We start from the raw sequence: 18,493 nt of genomic DNA on the forward strand, positions 1-18,493 counted from the left end.
CCAATTTGGACATTTCCACTTAGGGGTGCAATTACTTTTATTGCCAATGTTTACACAATAATAGCTGTGTGTTGAGTTATTTTGAGGGGACACAACATTAAACACTGTTATACAGGCTGTGCACTCATTACTTTACATTGTAGCAGATGGGCATTTCTTCAGTGACATTTTAAATTTGTACAAAATGGGAGGGGTGGACCCACTTATGTTAGATACTGTAATATTCCTATACAACAGTTTCTCAACCAGGGTGCCTCCAGCTGTTGCAAAACTTCAGCTCCCAGCATGCCTGGACAGCCAATGGCTGTCCGGGCATGCTGGGAGTCGTAGTTTTGCATCAGCTGGAGGCACCCTGGTTGAGAAACACTGCCCTATACAGATTATGGGATGTCAGCAGAACAAAAAGCTGCTGGTGGGCACACCAGGAACTCTGTGCCTCATACCTCCATACACATACATAATCCTGCGTGTCCCTGCATATACAGTTATTCACAAATATGAACTTTTATAATTTGAGGGGGAACAGATATAAATGTTGCTCTGACATCTTGAAGAATCCTCCCGACTATTGATCTCCTAATGAAACTCTTAAAAGGAAGGCCGCAAAATGAAATAGCTACTGGCACTGCCAACCCCGTAATGGCTACATTTATAAAGAAGTGTCATTTACCAAAGTGACTGCAATGGCAGAATTGATAAAGCCATAAGGACCATCCATACATGCCAATAGTCCAACATCGGCATGGATAAATGCACCTATCCATCCCTTTTAGGACCCTGCTTATATACATTTATATAGGATAACATTGAACTGTATAGAACAAGTTTAGCTGGCATAGCTCACCATTGTGTCGCGGCTGTTGGCAGCAGTGCCCGTACACCTGCCAATGATCTTGTCGATGCATTTTTTATGTATGGCGGCATTACATTCTGCAAGGAAGAGAAGAGAGAGTGTTTGTCCATATCAAGAGGCATGTAAGTACAGGCCGACAATGACTGCTTCATGAAGACTCAAGACGAATAAAGAAAGGCTTACAGAAGAGATCTGGAATAGAAAAGATTAACACAAAATAATCAAGAACATTAAATGGGCACTCTCATTAAAACTAACTTTTGCTATTGCACTCCTTATACCGTATATACCCTGTACGGTATAAGCTGTCCTGAATATAAGCAGAGGCCCCTAATTTCACCCCAAAAACCCAGGAAACGTTATTGACTCGACTATAAGCCTAGAGTGGGAAATAAATCATCCCCCCTGTTATCATCCAGGTTCATCATCACCTGTCATCATCCCCCCTTCATCATTACCCTGTCATCATCCCCCCCTTCATCAATACCCTGTCATCATCCCCCCCTTCATCATTACCCTGTCATCATCCCCCCCTTCATCAATACCCTGTCATCATCCCCCCCTTCATCATTACCCCGTCATCATCCCCCCCTTCATCATTACCCCGTCATCATCCCCCCCTTCATCATTACCCCGTCATCATCCCCCCCTTCATCATTACTGTCATCATCCCCCCCTTCATCATCCCCCGCTTCATCATTACCCTGTCATCACCCCCCCCTTCATCATTACCCTGTCATCATCCCACACCACCCCCTTCATCATCACCACTTGTCAATGTCTGATTTAACAGTGGTCTTCAACCTGCGGACCTCCAGATGTTCCAAAACTACAACTCCCAGCATGCCCCGACAGCCATCGGCTGTCCAGGCATGCTGGGAGTTGTAGTTTTAAAACATCTGGAGGTCCGCAGGTTGAAGCCAACTGCCCGGGCCTTCGTCATCACCCAGCCCCCCCCCCCCCCCCTCCCCCTTTAGTTTTGTACTCCCCTCCGCTCGGCGGGACGTTCGGGTGAGCTGGTCTGGGCCATCGGTGCTGCAGGACCGTCCGGTGGGGAGGGATAGTCGTTCCGGGCTGTCCATCTTCACCAGGTGGGCCTCTTCTCCGCGCTTCGCGCCCGGCCCCGGAGTATTGACGTTGCCTTGACGACGACGCACAGGGACCCAACGTCCCTGTGCGTCGTCGTCAAGGCAACGTCATTATTCCAGGGCCGTTTCAATAAGAGGCCCACCCGGTGAAGATGGACAGCCCAGAACGACTATCCTTCCCCATCGGACGGTCCTGCAGCACAGATGGCCCGGATCAGTTCACCCGAACGTCCTGCTGAGCGGAGGGGAGTACAAAACTAAAGGGGGGGCTGGATGATGACGAAGGCCCGGGTAGTGGTCTTCAACCTGCGGACCTCCAGATGTTTCAAAACTACAACTCCCAGCATGCCCGGACAGCCGATGGCTGTTTTGAAACATCTGGAGGTCCGCAGGTTGAAGACCACTGAGGGCGGAGAGTTCACTCGAGTATAAGCCGAGGGGGGTGTTTTCAGTACGAAAAATCATGCTGAAAAACTCGGCTGATACTCGAGTATATACAGTAGTAAATAAAAAAATCTTTCTAAGAAAAATTATGTTTTCTATGTTTTATTTTTTATTTGTGTTTAAAAAAGCTGCCACTAGGTGTCTCCCTACTTGTCCAGAGCACATTCCTCCCTCCCCCCCCCCCCCCCCTTTTTTTGCACAGACTTTGTAATCCTGCTGGCCTGGCAGAAGTCCAAAATCAGGGAATTCTGATAGGGGGAGAGGGTGTGCAGCCTTATCCAATCATAGCTCATCTCACACAATGAACTGCTCTGGGCTGTGTGTAGCAGAGTGAGGGAGGAAGTTCTCCCCTGTATGGCTTCAGATGTCACGCCTGCTGGAGAACGCCCCTTCCCAGACCGTGAATCTGACTGAGCAAAAAAATACAGAGCAATATCAAGGTAGAAAACTAAAAAAATAATAAAAATAATGTCAGGGGGTGGTTTATCATAATGGGGGCAGTGACCTGGGAGGATTATAAAATTTAACAAGATCATAATAGGTACTCTTTAAATCCTAGATACAAATAAATGTTATGCTGGAAGTGAGAAATATATGTAAGAAAAGTTGTATGTAGGAGTTCGATGTAATGACTCCCCGAGAATGTTATTCATGTACCCAAAGCCACATGAAAAAAATACCCTCCTGCTAGTTCTATGCAAACCTCTACAACCAGGGTGCCTTCAGCTGTTGCAACAGCTGGAGGAACACTGGTTGGTAAATTCTACATATACAGGGGCCCCATGTTGCTTTCTGCTACATAACATTAGCATATTTATCCTGTACAGCACAATGGAAAAAGATCTCGCACTAGACTAAGTAGTCCTGTAAAATCAATGTACAACACACACATAGTATGATAGTTAAGGAACTCACGTCTGCACTTGTATCCTTGTTTGTTCAAGCCCCTGTAAAAGAAAAGAATACAGAGCGGTAAGAAGTTTTGCACCCCTGGTATAATATGTTGGCGCTGTTAAACCTACTGATGCTGCAGGTAACAACGGGAAGGTTTTCTTACCACACAAATTCCTTACAGACGGAGCAAAAGGTTGGCTGGCCGAAGAAGGTGGCGATGAATTCATGGTTCTTTATGTAGTGTATTTTGGCCTGTTTGATGGCTCCCCTCCTCCTGTTGATGGTTACGAGACCTTCATCCTCGCCCATGGACTGCTTGCAATCTGTTCAGAGAGAATAGAAACTGAAGTGAAGGAGGAACAGGGGACACTGAAGATGCAAATGCACATGTAGCAGAAACAATGTGGATTTTCTGTACAAACTTTTTACTCCGAGAACCCCTTGCTGTATTACAGTAACAGCCACGAGAAAGAGATTTTCTAATCCACAGGCTGTACATTTATTTCCTTAAAGGGGTATTCCCCTGCTCAGCGTTTGGAAAAAATGTTCCGAGTGCTTAGAGCCTGCACCGGGGGCACGTGATATCCCGGCTCCAGCCCCTCCCATAGACTTGCATTGAGGGGGCGGAGCGTGGCGTCACGAGGGGGCGGGGCCATGACATCACGAGCCCCAGGCGCAGGCTCTAACAGTTTGGAACATTTTGTTCCAAACGTTGAGCAGCAGAGTACCCCTTTAAAGAAAATTGATTTGCGGTGCGCCTTTAAATCCTCAGCATGCCGATTTCCATTTCCGCACTTTGACCACGAATTTCACTTCTTCCAATGCAGAAGGGTGAAATCTGTTAAGTAATCTGCTGCAGAATAAGCACGACACACATTTGCTGCAGATCTCTCACAATTTTTTGGGGGAGGGGGGGGGGGGGAGGTTTTCACTGCATGTGCACCTATACTAAAAACAGAGTCCAAAAAAGCGGTAGGAATAAAAATAGGAGGAGGAGTGTCTGGCCAGGTCCTCATCAGTTCTGGTGTTCATTGGTCAAAAAAACACTTTTGACGCTATTTAACCCTTTAGAGCTGTGTTTCCCAATCAGGCAGGCAAAGGCTGCCCGGGCATGCTAGTTTTGCAACAGCTGGAGGCACCCTGTTGGAAAACACTGCTTTGGAGCCAAGGTCTCCAAACAATGTGCCTCCAGCTGTTGCAAAACTACAACTCCCAGCATGCCTGGACAGCCGTTGGCTGTCCGGGCATGCTGGGAGTTGTAGATTTGCAACACCAGGAGGTCCACAGTTTGGAGACCGCTGCTTTAGAGATTTTAATGTTTTCTTCTTGGGGGGGGGGGGGGGGGGGAATTGTCCCAAAATTATTGAAAATAATCCAAATGGATTTCAGGTTCCTGCACCTCGCAAGAATAATTGTTTGTAGGACATGGAGGCGAACAGCTGCAGTCACACCTGAATTGACAGGTTTTGTATGGAGCTATGCTGTAGCAAAATACTCAAAAAGTTAAGAAGCCGGATGGAGAATAATCAAGACAAAAAGAAAAAATAAGTAATCTTTTCTTCTAAAAATAAAAAAATATTACACACACATATAATCTTCAAACAAAGGTTTTTTTTCCCCAATAATAAAAATGAATGTACAACTAAGTGCAATATATAGGAACACAAAAAAAAAAAAAAAAAAAGCAATACATATCAAATATAATACAGCCAGACACAGCACACAAACCACTATCACTTCCTTGCTGTCAAACATGCAAAGTTTAGTACAGAACAGCAAGGTGCAGGCAGGTAGCTCACTGACCGCTCCGTCCTGACATGGTCCCCTGGACGCCAAGAGAAGGCCAGCCGCTCCGCAGCTATCCTGGGACTGCACTCAGCATGAACAGAACACAGACTGAGGACCTGCTCTGTGTAACTGTGAAACTCTGTGATGTGTATGAGGGAGGAGGCAGCGCTTAGAGAGGGAGGGAGAGGAGCGAGTATTAGGGGAAATGCATAAAGGGAATACAGAAGTAAAGATGCACTGGTGCTATATTTATCTCCTGTATGAACTTCATTTACTATATCCACATGCCCCATACTATTAATAGTGTCCTCTCCTCCCGTGCAGGGATAGGATTGCCATTCCCCTACTGCATGCATTGCCTCCTGGGCATATGAGTTTAACACATGGCTCTCTATTTACTATTACAGGATGCTTGTAGTGAATCTATAGTAAGTGCAGCACTAATACCATACTGTCCAGTTAGCTTAGGTCCTTCTATAAATCCTAGCCTACATCACATGGACCAGGGTCAAGTCCTGCAAGAATGCGTTGGTGCAGAGTTCCTGCAGTTTTTCCACAGCAGGAACACCATTCCCATTAACAGGACTTGACCCCTGACATGGACAGTGTATACATTGTATAGGAAGATGACCCCTTGCTATTAAACCCATTTCTATTTCAGAGTGACCAGCCTATCGTGTGTTGCATATGTGGGGGCGCAGACAAAAAGAAGAATTGACCTGTTGGGTTTCAATATGCCTGACCCTTTTAAGGAAGATAAGCTTTTGGCAGAGGTGTCTGACAGCGGCTTTCAACCTCCCTCCCCATTGCGAACGAACGTACCCTCAGCACGTTTGCCAGTTTTAATGCTGGAGGCAAGTTAGAGACATCAGGACACAATTTGGGTTTGGTCTTTTTGGTGTATTGTGGAAATATGTCTTTGTACTAAATTACAAGATCAGTGCTCCCCAACCAGTGTGCCTCCAGCTGTGGCAAAACTACAACTCCCAGCCTTCCCGAACAGCCTTTGGCTGTCCAGGCATGCTGGGAGTTGTTATTTTGCCACAGCTGGAGGCACACTGGTGTGTATAGCAGAGCTGCAGCTATGAAAGTGTTACTGCAGAACATATGTAGTGTCCTCTATCAGCTTCACACCAATAGCCGAGCCACAGGCGAGGTGTGAGATCCTCTGGTGAGAGAACACTTTGCTCTTGTTTCTGTCTCCTATGAGAGATAAACAGGGCGTAGCACACACACACCGAATCTCCTCCAAAAACCGCACATACTTCTCCAAGTGTCCTCAGTGTGACATACCTGTGTCCTCGAGGAAGTACTGCACAGACATGAGCACTTTGGCCTGGGGCTGCAGATCCAACTGCAAAAGGAGAGGAAACACTCAAAACAAAACTATCACAGGCTAAAAACAGACCATAGAAATATCGTAAAATTCTACTGATGTGGTAATGGTGACAAGTCTTCACTCTTTTTTCTTACTTACCCAGAACTCTGACTTTCCATTTCCCTTCTTGCAGCGCTCAGCGAGGACCGACACCCCAACCGTAGCCTCGGAGAGGGGGTCCTCGGCCGCCTTCATCAACACTATCTGAATGACCCGACCCTCGTAGATATGAGCGTCAAATGGGGACTTCCAGTCTGGATACATTGTTGGTTTCTTCTGGACAAGTGTCTTTCCTCTCTCTGTAATATATAGGATTTGTTTACATATTTGTCCATCAGAAATGGCAAATTAATTTATTGGGCCCCTTTCGGCACTGATGTGGATGATATAATTACAACTATACAGCATCCAGATCAGCTCCTTTTCAGCATGAAAGTCACCTCCATGCTTTCATTGCGCACATAAAATATAAAAGACACCCATGCACAGACCTGATGAAGTGGGTTGCAACACTCTAAAAACGCGCTGTCCTGTAATTCTTTAATAAATATTTATTATTATTTTAAATTTTGACAGATATTTCTATTTGGAGAGTGTGGGTTCGAGGTCAAAGCAAGCTTCTGGTACTTCCCACGCTTCAATCAAGTCATCACTTCATTGACCTTTACCATTCCGGGTCTGGGTCTACAGTTTAATGCAGGCTGCCTCCAGCTATCATTTTGTAAGGTGTAATGTGGTGTTGGGCTATCAGCACAACTTTTGATGTTAAGGTGGTAAATCACATGGTGTGCCTTTTTTGTGTTCAATTTTTATCTCTTTGTATCACTAAACTATTCTATGGCTAGACCATCAATATAAAGTTCTGAAAAAAACTCTCAAAAAGGGGTTTATGTGGGGGGCGTGGCCTGGCTGCCAAGGCGGATGACCGCACACTAGAGGAGCTCTGCTTACCAGCTTGCTAAAGCGACCTTTACCCAGCTTACTGCCAAACGATTTTCTGCTGCCCGGTCCCTAACAGTCTGTTCACCATGCCGGTGAAGCGCCGCAAGCCTGGGCACGATGGAACACAGAAGAAATTTAGCTATACCCCTCTCTATGCTCCTATCCAAGATGGCGCCAGTGCTGCTTCTTCAACAGCGCTGTCTCCAGCTGCCCGTGGCCTCCCGGCACCCAGCCACAGCTCTCCCTTACCTGCTGCATGCCACCACTCCACATTGGACCCTGAGCTACATCTAACCCAGGTAGAGCATAGCCCGCTGACCTGCCCGGTGCTGTCGCTTCTCAGCTACCGTGGGCAGAGGAACAAGGAGTTTGCCGTAGCCGCCACGATAACCACTCCTCTCCAGGGGAGTCTCCTCACTCACAGGCAAGCTCACCATTTCCTGCTTCACCAATGCTACCATGAAGAAGGGCCTCTGCCACTCCGGACCAGGGGGAAAGGCAATGGGAGCCACTTACCTCACTCTCCATGACAAAAGGAGATTTACTAGCTGACCTCCCTGTCACTGGCCAGCAACTAACAGATGCCACAATGAAAGATATGCTACTGCGGTTCACATCTCTCCAAGATATGCAACAGGTGGTTAACCCCTTACAGTCTGTTGTTACTGAGCTGGGAAATAGAGTGAATCATCTTGAAGTGAAATTTGGGGAATTTGCTGATTCCCACAACTCCTTGATAGACTCTCACAATAACATGGAAGATGATATCACCGCCCTTAAAGCAAAGGTGGCAGATTTGGAGGGCAGGAGCCGCCGTAATAATGTCAAACTACGTGGCATCCTTGAATCAGTGACTCCAGCTGAGATTCCAGATTATGTACGCTCCCTGCTTAAAGTCGCTCTCCCCTCATGCACACCGCGAGATTTGGAGATAGATTGGGTGCATCGGATTTCACATCCGAAACATTTGGAAGACTCTGTACCCAGAGACGTGCTAGCACGTATTAATTTTTTTGGCATCAAGTAGAGATTAATGGGAGTACACCAGGCGCAATGATGGACTTCCTTCACCATTTCACCGCATATCAGTGTATGCAGATCTCTCCGTACCTAGACTTCAAGCAAGAAGAGCCCTACTGCCTGTAACCACAGCTCTACGCTCAGCAAAAATTCCTTATGGCTGGGGTTTCCCTGTGCGCCTACTGATCTGATATGAGGACTCTCTACATGTGGTGGGCTCTACTGAAGAAGGCGTCTCCTTACTCAAATCCTGGGGCATCTCATCCCCACAGAAATCTCGTCAATCTTACCTGGAGAAGGACTGGTCTGTAGCCTGACTCTTTTAATGGCAGATACACTTTTTACCGGCTGTGCGGGCTCTGGTGTGGTGGCCTTGCGCCTTTGGCTTCAGAGTGGACTCTAACCCCCACTCGTGGATGGGTGATTCTACATCCTGTGCGTTATCCTGTTCGTTTTCCAGGTTCTGTTTATGTTTTTCTCAATTTCAGTTTTTAGTTCTTCACACACATGTGGTAATATCTCTATGTGAAACATCTGGAGCTTTATCCATTTCAATCAGACAGGCGCATGCTGGCTGGGAGGTGCACCCTGTCTTTCATAATTGGATTGCTATCTACTGTGTGCTGCAAACTCTTATTATTCATTAAGTCATAGTAATCACTATAACTAGCATAAATGTGAATGGCTTGAACGCTCCACACAAATGTTCAAATCTTTGGAGGGAAGCTCAGTAACTGGGTTGCGATATTTTATGCGCCCAGAAGACTCATCTTCTAGCTAAAGATGCCCACAGGATCAACCACCCTGCTTATCAAAATGTCTTTTATTCTCATTTTAGCACAAAGACCAGGGGGGTTCTGATCGTTATCAAGAACAGTCTCATTTGCCCTTCAGGAATTTATAGCGGACGTACAAGGTCGGTATGTACTTCTGCTGCACCAACACCACACGCCTGACAATTCTATCTGTGTATGCGCCCAATGTAGGCCAGCTCAGGTTCCTAAAACACCTACTCAGGTGTACCCGTAAAAATCCCTGGGGCTCTTTGCTCATATGCAGGGATTTAAACACGGTCTCTAACCCTACTATTGATTCCAACTCTATTGATTCTCCTTCACTATCTACCTTCTTATGGGAAGAAGACCTTTACGATATCTGGAGAATTCATCACACCTCTGAGAGGGACTACACATTTTTTTCAGGAGTCCACAATACCTACTCCCGTATTGATATGTTCCTGAATGATAAATCGATCCTAACCCCCACTCCGTCAAATCCACCATTGAACCTATCAAATAATCGGATCATGCAGCAGTAACACTGCAACTTACTGACAGTACATACTCTCCCCCTTCCTACACATGGCCACAACTGCCACAAAGCAGTTATCAGAGGTTGTTGTATCAAATACCAATCGATTCTGAAAAAACAGCGAACGCAGCTAATGGAAGATACCCTGAATAGCGGCTTAATAAATCTGCCCCTTCCTCTGCCCATGCGGCTGCTGTCGCTGTTAGGCGTGACTTGCATTGCCTTTTACTCTTGTCTTATGACTCCTCGACAAAGCCGCTTCCGGCGAAACGCATCGGGGTTGTGGAGGTGGACCGGGGTGAGTCCTGTGCCAACTTATACCAAGCTCTATACCATCGTTTGCTGCTAGTCACTACTAGAGATGAGCGAACTTACAGTAAATTCGATTTGTCACAAACTTCTCGGCTCGGCAGTTGATGACTTATCCTGCTTAAATAAGTTCAGCTTTCAGATGCTCCCGTGGGCTGGAAAAGGTGGATACAGTCCTAGGAGAATCTTTCCTAGGACTGTATCCACCTTTTCCAGCCCACCGGAGCACCTGAAAGCTGAACTAATTTATGCAGGATAAGTCCTACTGCCGAGCCGAGAAGTTCGTGACGAATCGAATTTACTGTAAATTCGCTCATCTCTAGTCACTACCTTAATTCTACTGCTACTTACTTGCTGCTATCTACATCATTGTTGCTACCTGCCTGCTGCTTGTAATTACTTGCTGCCAGCACTATACCAGGTTACCCAGGCAGCATCTATCCCCTTCTTTTGGTTGCATGTTCACATCCTTGTTTGTCACAGTTGCACGGTATTTTTGCACCATTTTTTATATTATTCACTTTAGTGCTGTGCTTTACTATTCATTTTTTTGTTATCACTGCCACTGTGTGGTGTGTAATCCCTACACGTATTGCACACTTTGTTTGCGCATAGACACCTTACACTAATTTTGTTCCCCTCCCCCCCCCCCCCATTTTTGTGCATGCAGCCCCCCCCCCTCTATTTATGAATTGCAACCCACTTGCAGCATTGTGACTATTTTATTTTTCTATTTTTATTGGTATACAGGCTCTCACCCCAGTATCCACCCTATATTTAACATTTTTATATTTTATATTAGCATTTTTTATTCTTATATATATCTCCTATGAATTGATTCTGTGGTTATATATATATATATATATATATATATATATATATATATATATATATATATATTTATATTCATTTTTTACTATATATTCCAATAAAATTATTTTTATATGTAATTACGCTTGTCACACGTTATTTTTAATTGGGGTACATTCACAATTTGTTGTGTGGTTTCCCACACCTGTAGGTTGTTGTTCTAGTTTCTTTTTGATTGAACCCCCCCCCCCCCTATTTGTAAATAATTTTTCTTTGAGCCCTTGAGGAAAGTTTCTTTCGGTTACACATACCACCTCAATGAAACAAAAGCACAAGCTCTCCCAGTTAACCTCCCCCACTTTCACTGATGTCTTTAAAAACAGCATACCCCTTCAACTGAAGGTCTGACCACCTGCAGTATTTGGGCATTATGCTTTCGTATCTTCATAAATCTCTATATGGTGCAAATTACAAACCGCTACTGACATCCATAGCCGCAGAGGTTTCCGGAATGACATCTTCAGATATCTCCTGGGTCAGTAGAGTGGCATCCTTCAAGATGTTTTTTTGCTTCCCAAATTCCTGTATCTCTTCCGCGCCCTTCCTATTTCCTTTCCTCCTACCTTTTTCTCTAAAGCCAACTCTCTCCTTTCCTCGATAATATGGTATTACATGCCGGTTAGGCTGAGATTATCCACAAACATACTTACAAAAACCAAATATAATGGTGGCTTGGGCTCCCCTAATATCTATTTTTATTACATCGTAACACAAGTTGCCATGCTAAGGCGTTGGTGGCACAGCTCTACCGAACTCCCTTTGGTAGACATAGAAAACTCCTCAGTATCTCCTTATTTTGTTAAAGACCTCTGATATCTTCCGTTTTTGGAAGATCTCCACCTCGCATATTTATAATCCTATTATACGGGCTTCTTACGCTGCCTGGGTTACTTATGTCCAAAACACACTACCCTCAGGTATTGCTCTTAGAGAAGAGCTTCCGTTGTCCTTCTTGCAAGCCTAAATACCCGACTTAGATGTGCGATATGATCTCACAAGGCATTACAACTCAAAGATTTATGCTCCGATCATACTTTGAATACATTCCAAATGCTATCCAGCACTTACCACCTCCCTTCCACAGACTATTACAAATACCTGCAGATCCGTCATTTTCTATATGGATTACAATTATCAACTGACCCTCTGAACTACTCAGCAATACGATTGTTAATTTCCCCACTTAAAGGTCTGTAACCTTGGTATAACAACCTATTGAGGTCTAATTCTTTCCATAAATCTTACCCATTGAAACATTGGGAAAGAGATTTGGGTCTAGAGTTTTCCACTGAGGATTGGCAAAGACTGTCTTAAACTCTCCACGCCTCTTTCCAATGCTCCTCTCATGCAGAATCTGCGTTCAAGACCACGTTGCGTTGGGATTACATGCCGGATAGGCCGTTTGTCATCTACTCGGGCACTTCTCACCTATGGCGAGGATGTGGCTCACGTGGTTCCCTTTATCACATTTTATGGATGTGTCAAGCGATCAGCCCCTTCTGGACTCCTTGCCAAAAATTACTGAATTGACCTCTCCGGTCGCCACAATCGGTTTTATTATTCATAATCTACATACACTTCCACGCCATCTGAGAGATATCTATTGTATAGTGTGCATACTAGCAAAAATATCTATAGTTAGCAACTGGAAGTCCACTGATGTTCCCACTATTGATCATCTAATAGCCAAGATTAACACTACTTACTCTTACAAAGTAGCAGAGCATTGGGAAATGGTCGTTACCAAATTTTTCACAAATAGCTGGCAGTGCTGGATACAATCAGAACACTGCAAAGACGTATAAACCTTTTCTTGTTTTCTGTTCTTGATTATTATATACTCATACCCACTTTAGCTTCACTCGCTCAAATGCTCACATATCTCCAATCGCATCCATTCACCCACTCGCAACGTTAGACCACGGACTTTCACATGATCATATTCTTCTGCGCAGATATAGCACCTTCTCTATATACGACTTGTCTCCACACAAGAATTTTGATAAACTGGTTATTGGATTCGGCTTTTAGTTGCACGAAGTACACTTACCACTGTGATGTTATTTGTTATAATATCATTCCACTTTGTCTATGTTCTTCTCAGGATGCTATCATTAGATATGTAATCTCATGATTAGATCGAGATCCATCAATGATGTGTGTTGCCTCTTCCCAAGCCTTTTTCATAAAAACTTTAATAAAAGTTTTAATAAAAACTATTTAAAAAAGGGGGGATTTATGTGTTAAACCAGCTCTCCAGTTGGAGGACCAATGCCATCCATGGATAGAATAAGTTAACATTGGAGAGTGGCAGTCTATAACTATATATCTAAAAGTAAACGTGTATGTACGTACGTACAGTCATGTCCGTAAATGTTGGCACCCCTGAATTTTTTCTAGACATTGAAGTATTTCTCACAGAAAAGGATTGCAGTAGCACATATTTTGCTATACACATGTTTATTGCCTTTGTGTGTATTGGAACTAAACCAAAAAAGGAAGGAAAAAAAGCAAATTGGACATAATGTCACACCAAACTCCAAAAATGGGCTGAACAAAATTATTGACACCCTTAACTTACATATTTGGTTGAACACCCTTTGGAAAAAATAACTGAAATCAGTCGCTTCCTATAACCATCAATAAGCTTCTTACACCTCTCAGCCGGAATGTTGACCCACTCTTCCTTTGCAAACTGCTCCAGGTCTCTCTTATTGGAAGGGCACCTTTTCCCAACAGCAATTTACATATCTCTCCACAGGTGTTCAATGGGATTTAGATCTGGACTCATTGCTGCCACTTCAGAACTCTCCAGCGCTTTGTTGCCATCCATTTCTGGGTGCTTTTTGACGTATGTTTGGGGTCATTGTGCTGCTGGAAGACCCAAGATCCTGGACGCAAACCCAGCTTTCTGACACTGGGCTGTACAGTGCGACCCAAAATCCATTGGTAATCCTCAGATTTCATGATGCCATGTACACATACAAGGCACCCAGTGCCAGAGACAGCAAAATAACCCCAAAACCTCATTGAACTTCCACCATATTTCACTGTAGGTACTGTGATTTTTATATTGCCCACACCTGTTTCTTGCCCCAGGTGAGTTTAAAGGAGCATCACATGCTTGAAAAAAATCGTATTTTTCCACAATTTTGAAAATTTCAGGGGTGCCAACATTTACGGCCATGACTGTATGTATGTATGTATTTAGGTATGTATATATGTTTCAGCATAACCTCCAAATGGCTGGAGATTTTTCAAAACTTGGCAGAAATGTTACCTAAAAATATAGTAGAGGTGGGTGTTTTTGTCTAAAGGTACCATGCTGGGAGTTGTAGTTTTGCTACAGCTGGAGGCACACTGGTTAGGAAAGACTGATATGAGGCAATCAAGTCATAATAGAGATTTCACTAAATGATCATCATCCACATGTCTGCCATTATTTAATATGTTCACTGTGAAGAATCATCTCATTTGGTAAGTGCCTGAGTCGCCCAGTGAAACGTGCCACTGGCCTGTTTAATCTTAATAATCCTTGGATTATAATTGATCTTTATAAAAGCATTGATCCCTTGTTCTCAAACCTGCTGCATCTCATGTACATCTTCTGTTCCGGATGTTTAGCCTCCTTAGAACAATTGTGTATAATATATGCAGATATAGTTAATGAACCTTTCCTACTCTCCTTGTGTGATTCCAATCTATGTAAGATCTCTCCTTGTGTGATTCCATTCTATGTAAAATCTCTCCTTGTGTAATTCCAATCTATGTAAGATCTCTCCTTGTGTGATTCCATTCTATGTAAGATCTCTCCTTGTGTGATTCCATTCTATGTAAGATCTCTCCTTGTGTGAGTCCATTCTATGTAAGATCTCTCCTTGTGTGATTCCATTCTATATAAGATCTCTCCTTGTGTGATTCCATTCTATTTAAGATCTCTCCTTGTGTGATTCCATTCTATGTAAGATCTCTCCTTGTGTGATTCCATTCTATGTAAGATCTCTCCATGTGTGATTCCATTCTATGTAAGATCTCTCCTTGTGTGATTCCATTCTATGTAAGATCTCTCCTTGTGTGATTCCATTCTATGTAAAATCTCTCCTTGTGTGATTCAATTCTATGTAAAATCTCTCCTTGTGTGATTCCATTCTATGTAAAATCTCTCCTTGTGTGATTCCATTCTATGTAAGATCTCTCCTTGTGTGATTCCATTCTATGTAAGCTCTCTCCTTGTGTGATTCCATTCTATGTAAGATCTCTCCTTGTGTGATTCCATTCTATGTAAGATCTCTCCTTGTGTGGGTACAGGGAGGGAGAGATCTATCAATCTAGGCCAACAGGGTGGGAAGAAGCCAAAGGAAACCGCCCAGACAACTCATGGTTCAGGCAGCATGAAAGTAATGACCAGTTCCCTTTACAATCATCTGCATAGTACTGTACAGATTCCTCTTGTGGTACCAAGACAGATCTGCCAAGACCTGGACTCCACAAGACCTCTGAAGGTTTTCTGTGGTATCTAACAGATCCTTTAGGTCCTGTAAGTTTTGAGGTGGACTTTATTATTTATTATTATAAACATGCACGAGGGCATAAATTTGGGGGACAAAGTAGTCGTTTAAAAAGCCCCGAGAGCCCTGAATGGCTTCTCAGTGCCGGCCATTCAAGGCTCCGGGCGGGGGAATTTAAAAATGAAAGTTTACACAGTAATATATACATCGCAGGGAAACTGAGCATGCCGCTCGCTGCCCTGCTTTATAACTGCTGATCGCAACGGGTCAAGTGAGACCCGGTGCGATAAATCCCTTATCCCCTTTACTACTACCCCCAACATGGAACAGACTCTGTTCCATGATGGGAGTAGTAGTACAAACACTAATGTAGCCTCCCCCGCCACCTGCGGACTCCCACAGTCGGGGAACTACTACTCCCATCATGGAAAGAAGTATGTTCCATGATGGGAGTAGTAGTCCCGGCTGCGGGAGTCTGCCGATGGATGATACTAAAGATGAAAAACTGATGCAAATGGAAGCAACTAAATGGCATCCCATTGCATCAGTTTGCATCTGTTATTAGACTCGTCTGTTTAGGAGGCAATACCTTTTTAAATATAATTTCATAGAGTACCATTAAAAAATAAATATATATCTATATCTCTATATCTATATATATACACACACACACACACAATCCAAATGAAAGCAGCACCTCCTGAGAACAATGTGGTCGGGTGCACGCCCTAGAACCTCGGTGCTCCGGTCCGTAGTAGGTATAGATCAATGTAGGCAGCACACCAAAATTAGTGCAAAATTCAAGTGTTTATTCCAAGGATAGGTGACAATGTTTCGGCGATCTCACACCGCCATTTTAATTTATTTTATTTTTTTAAAGCTACAGTAGTGATGGGAATTTTTTTTATTTAACTAAATGTATCTTTATTATACAAAAATGTAATACATTTTTAAACAGGGATCAAATTTATGTAGGCAGGCAGGCCACTACAAATGTAGCCGACAATAATAAAAATGAAAATGTAGTGTGTGTGTTTTTCACTTTATTTTTTGTTAACATTCTTTGGGTAGTACTACTACTCCCTGTATGGAACACACTGTTCCATGATGGAAGTAGTAGCACCTGTACTACCGTATATACTCGAGTATAAGCAGAGTTTTTCAGCACGATTTTTCGTGCTGAAAACACCCCCCTCGGCTTATACGCGAATGAACTCTCAGTGGTCTTCAACCTGCGGACCTCGAGATGTTTCAAAACTACAACTCCCAGCAAGCCCGGGCAGCCATCGGATCGAATCAATTTTTTATTTTTTAAATTTGGCAAATCGGTCGAATCGAAGAGATACTTGGTCTGTATAATGTTTAGGTAGGACATCCACATTAAGGACAAAACCCAGGTTTCCAGCAGAACATTACCCAGAACATCACGCGGTCTCCGCTGGCATGTTTTCTATCCATAGTGCATACTGGTGCCCTCTATTCCCCAAGTAAGTAGAACACACGCACCATGCCACCCGCTTGATGTAAAAGAATAAGTGATTCATCAAGCTGTCGTCTTCCATTCCATGCTAGGTGCTGTCCAATGCATAAGGGGGGGGACACTCCCCAAGACCGGCCATTAAGAAGATGCTTTGATCTAGTTATCAATTAACCACAATTTGGTCATTCTCAGATTTTTACACTTGCCAATTTCTCCATACTTCTAAGACATAAACTTTAATAAGTGACTGTGCACTTGCTTCCTACTATACAAACCATCCCTTCGTATACGTACCACCCCTTCACAGTCACAAGATAATGTTATGCACCTCACATGTCAGAGATTTTACAGCTGTTATCCAGAATTAGAAAAACTGCTGCTTTCTTACAAAAAACAGTGCCACACCTGTCATCAGGTTGTGTGTGGAATTACAACTCTGCTCCATTCACGGTGGAACTGAGCTACAATACCATTCAGAGAGAGAAAATCATGCCAAGACTTCAGTGATTTTAGACAAAATTGCTTTTGGTGATTTAATTCAGATAGACAAAATGCTTCTTTAGTCAATACAAGAACAAAATACATCATCCAGTTCTCTAAATCCTGAGCTACAACAATACCACACACAACCCGAGGACTGAAGCTGTGCTGTTTCTGGAAGAAAGCAGAGATGTATTTTCCAATCCTGAATAACCCGTTTAATGTCATGGCGGATCGGGGTATATTATACATAAAAAAGCCATGCACATAGATTACTAGGAGTCTAATGTGAATAAAGACCAAAATTACTGCTCAGTTATCTGTCCTTATGGGATAAAGGGGTGTTTTGTATTTATCCTTATACCTTGGTTTCTTTATTAGGGAACGCCTGCCAAGAGTGGGCTGATAAATCCTAGCTCAGAGCGCAACGCACAGACCTACAAAGGTTGAAAAATAGCCCTAGGAACCCACAAGCCGGCTTGGCATAGTGCAAAACAGAGACAGACTGGCATCATAGGTGTTAAGTCACGTAAGCGACAAGTCTCTTCTCCTCTTACCTGTAGTGAGGGATTCCTTCACCTTCACGGCACAGAATGGCTGGCATTGTTCAGTCTGTCCTGGCATAGGTCCCAACTCAAATGAGTTAAAGGCAATCCGTAGGAATGGAGCCATGGTGCACCCTACAGAGGAAGCAAAAACAGACAATTCAATGAAGGTCAAATGGTTCTCAGGGGAAACAGCATATCTATTAATAGCTAACATTGAGGTTGCCATTTTTTGACAGTTTTCCTCCTTTTTGCAGACACAGGAAGGTGTTTGTACATTTTTGGCAGAACGGTTGTCTCCTGTGACCAGGGGCGCAGCAGGTGAGTGACACTGGTTGAAAGGAGATTTACTCTGGACAGATTCCTAATGGATAGCCGAGCGCCTGCTTTACGTCTTCAGGAATAAAAAATGTTCACCGTTTATATTACAGCTACATAAACAGAACGGTAAAAGCCCTGTAAGCATCCACAACACCAGCGTCCGATCCTGATCACATCATAGAAGAAAACGCACATTTATCGGTACGTAATGATGCAGGATACAACAGCAAAACTTGCTCCTGTAACTTCTAGAATGTTCTGT

The 18,493-nt window shown here is 43.7% G+C and overlaps 1 protein-coding gene across 3 annotated transcripts in view; it reads right to left on the reverse strand.

Annotated features, from left to right (window-relative positions):
• Window positions 1–18,493, reverse strand: part of PRKCD (protein kinase C delta) — a 93,429-nt gene that overhangs the window by 16,276 nt on the left and 58,660 nt on the right. For all 3 annotated transcript variants that reach the window (XM_056524063.1, XM_056524065.1, XM_056524064.1), the window contains exons 2-7: window positions 17,923–18,045; window positions 6,545–6,744; window positions 6,361–6,421; window positions 3,443–3,602; window positions 3,301–3,332; window positions 845–930 (exon numbers count right to left, since the gene is read on the reverse strand). In XM_056524063.1, coding sequence (XP_056380038.1) covers window positions 845–930; window positions 3,301–3,332; window positions 3,443–3,602; window positions 6,361–6,421; window positions 6,545–6,744; window positions 17,923–18,037 — 654 coding nt within the window. In that variant the 5' untranslated portion in view covers window positions 18,038–18,045. The remainder of the gene's footprint in view (window positions 1–844; window positions 931–3,300; window positions 3,333–3,442; window positions 3,603–6,360; window positions 6,422–6,544; window positions 6,745–17,922; window positions 18,046–18,493) is intronic.

The sequence above is a fragment of the Hyla sarda genome, chromosome 6 (genome assembly GCF_029499605.1).
Source record: "Hyla sarda isolate aHylSar1 chromosome 6, aHylSar1.hap1, whole genome shotgun sequence".
Lineage (NCBI taxonomy): Eukaryota > Metazoa > Chordata > Amphibia > Anura > Hylidae > Hyla > Hyla sarda.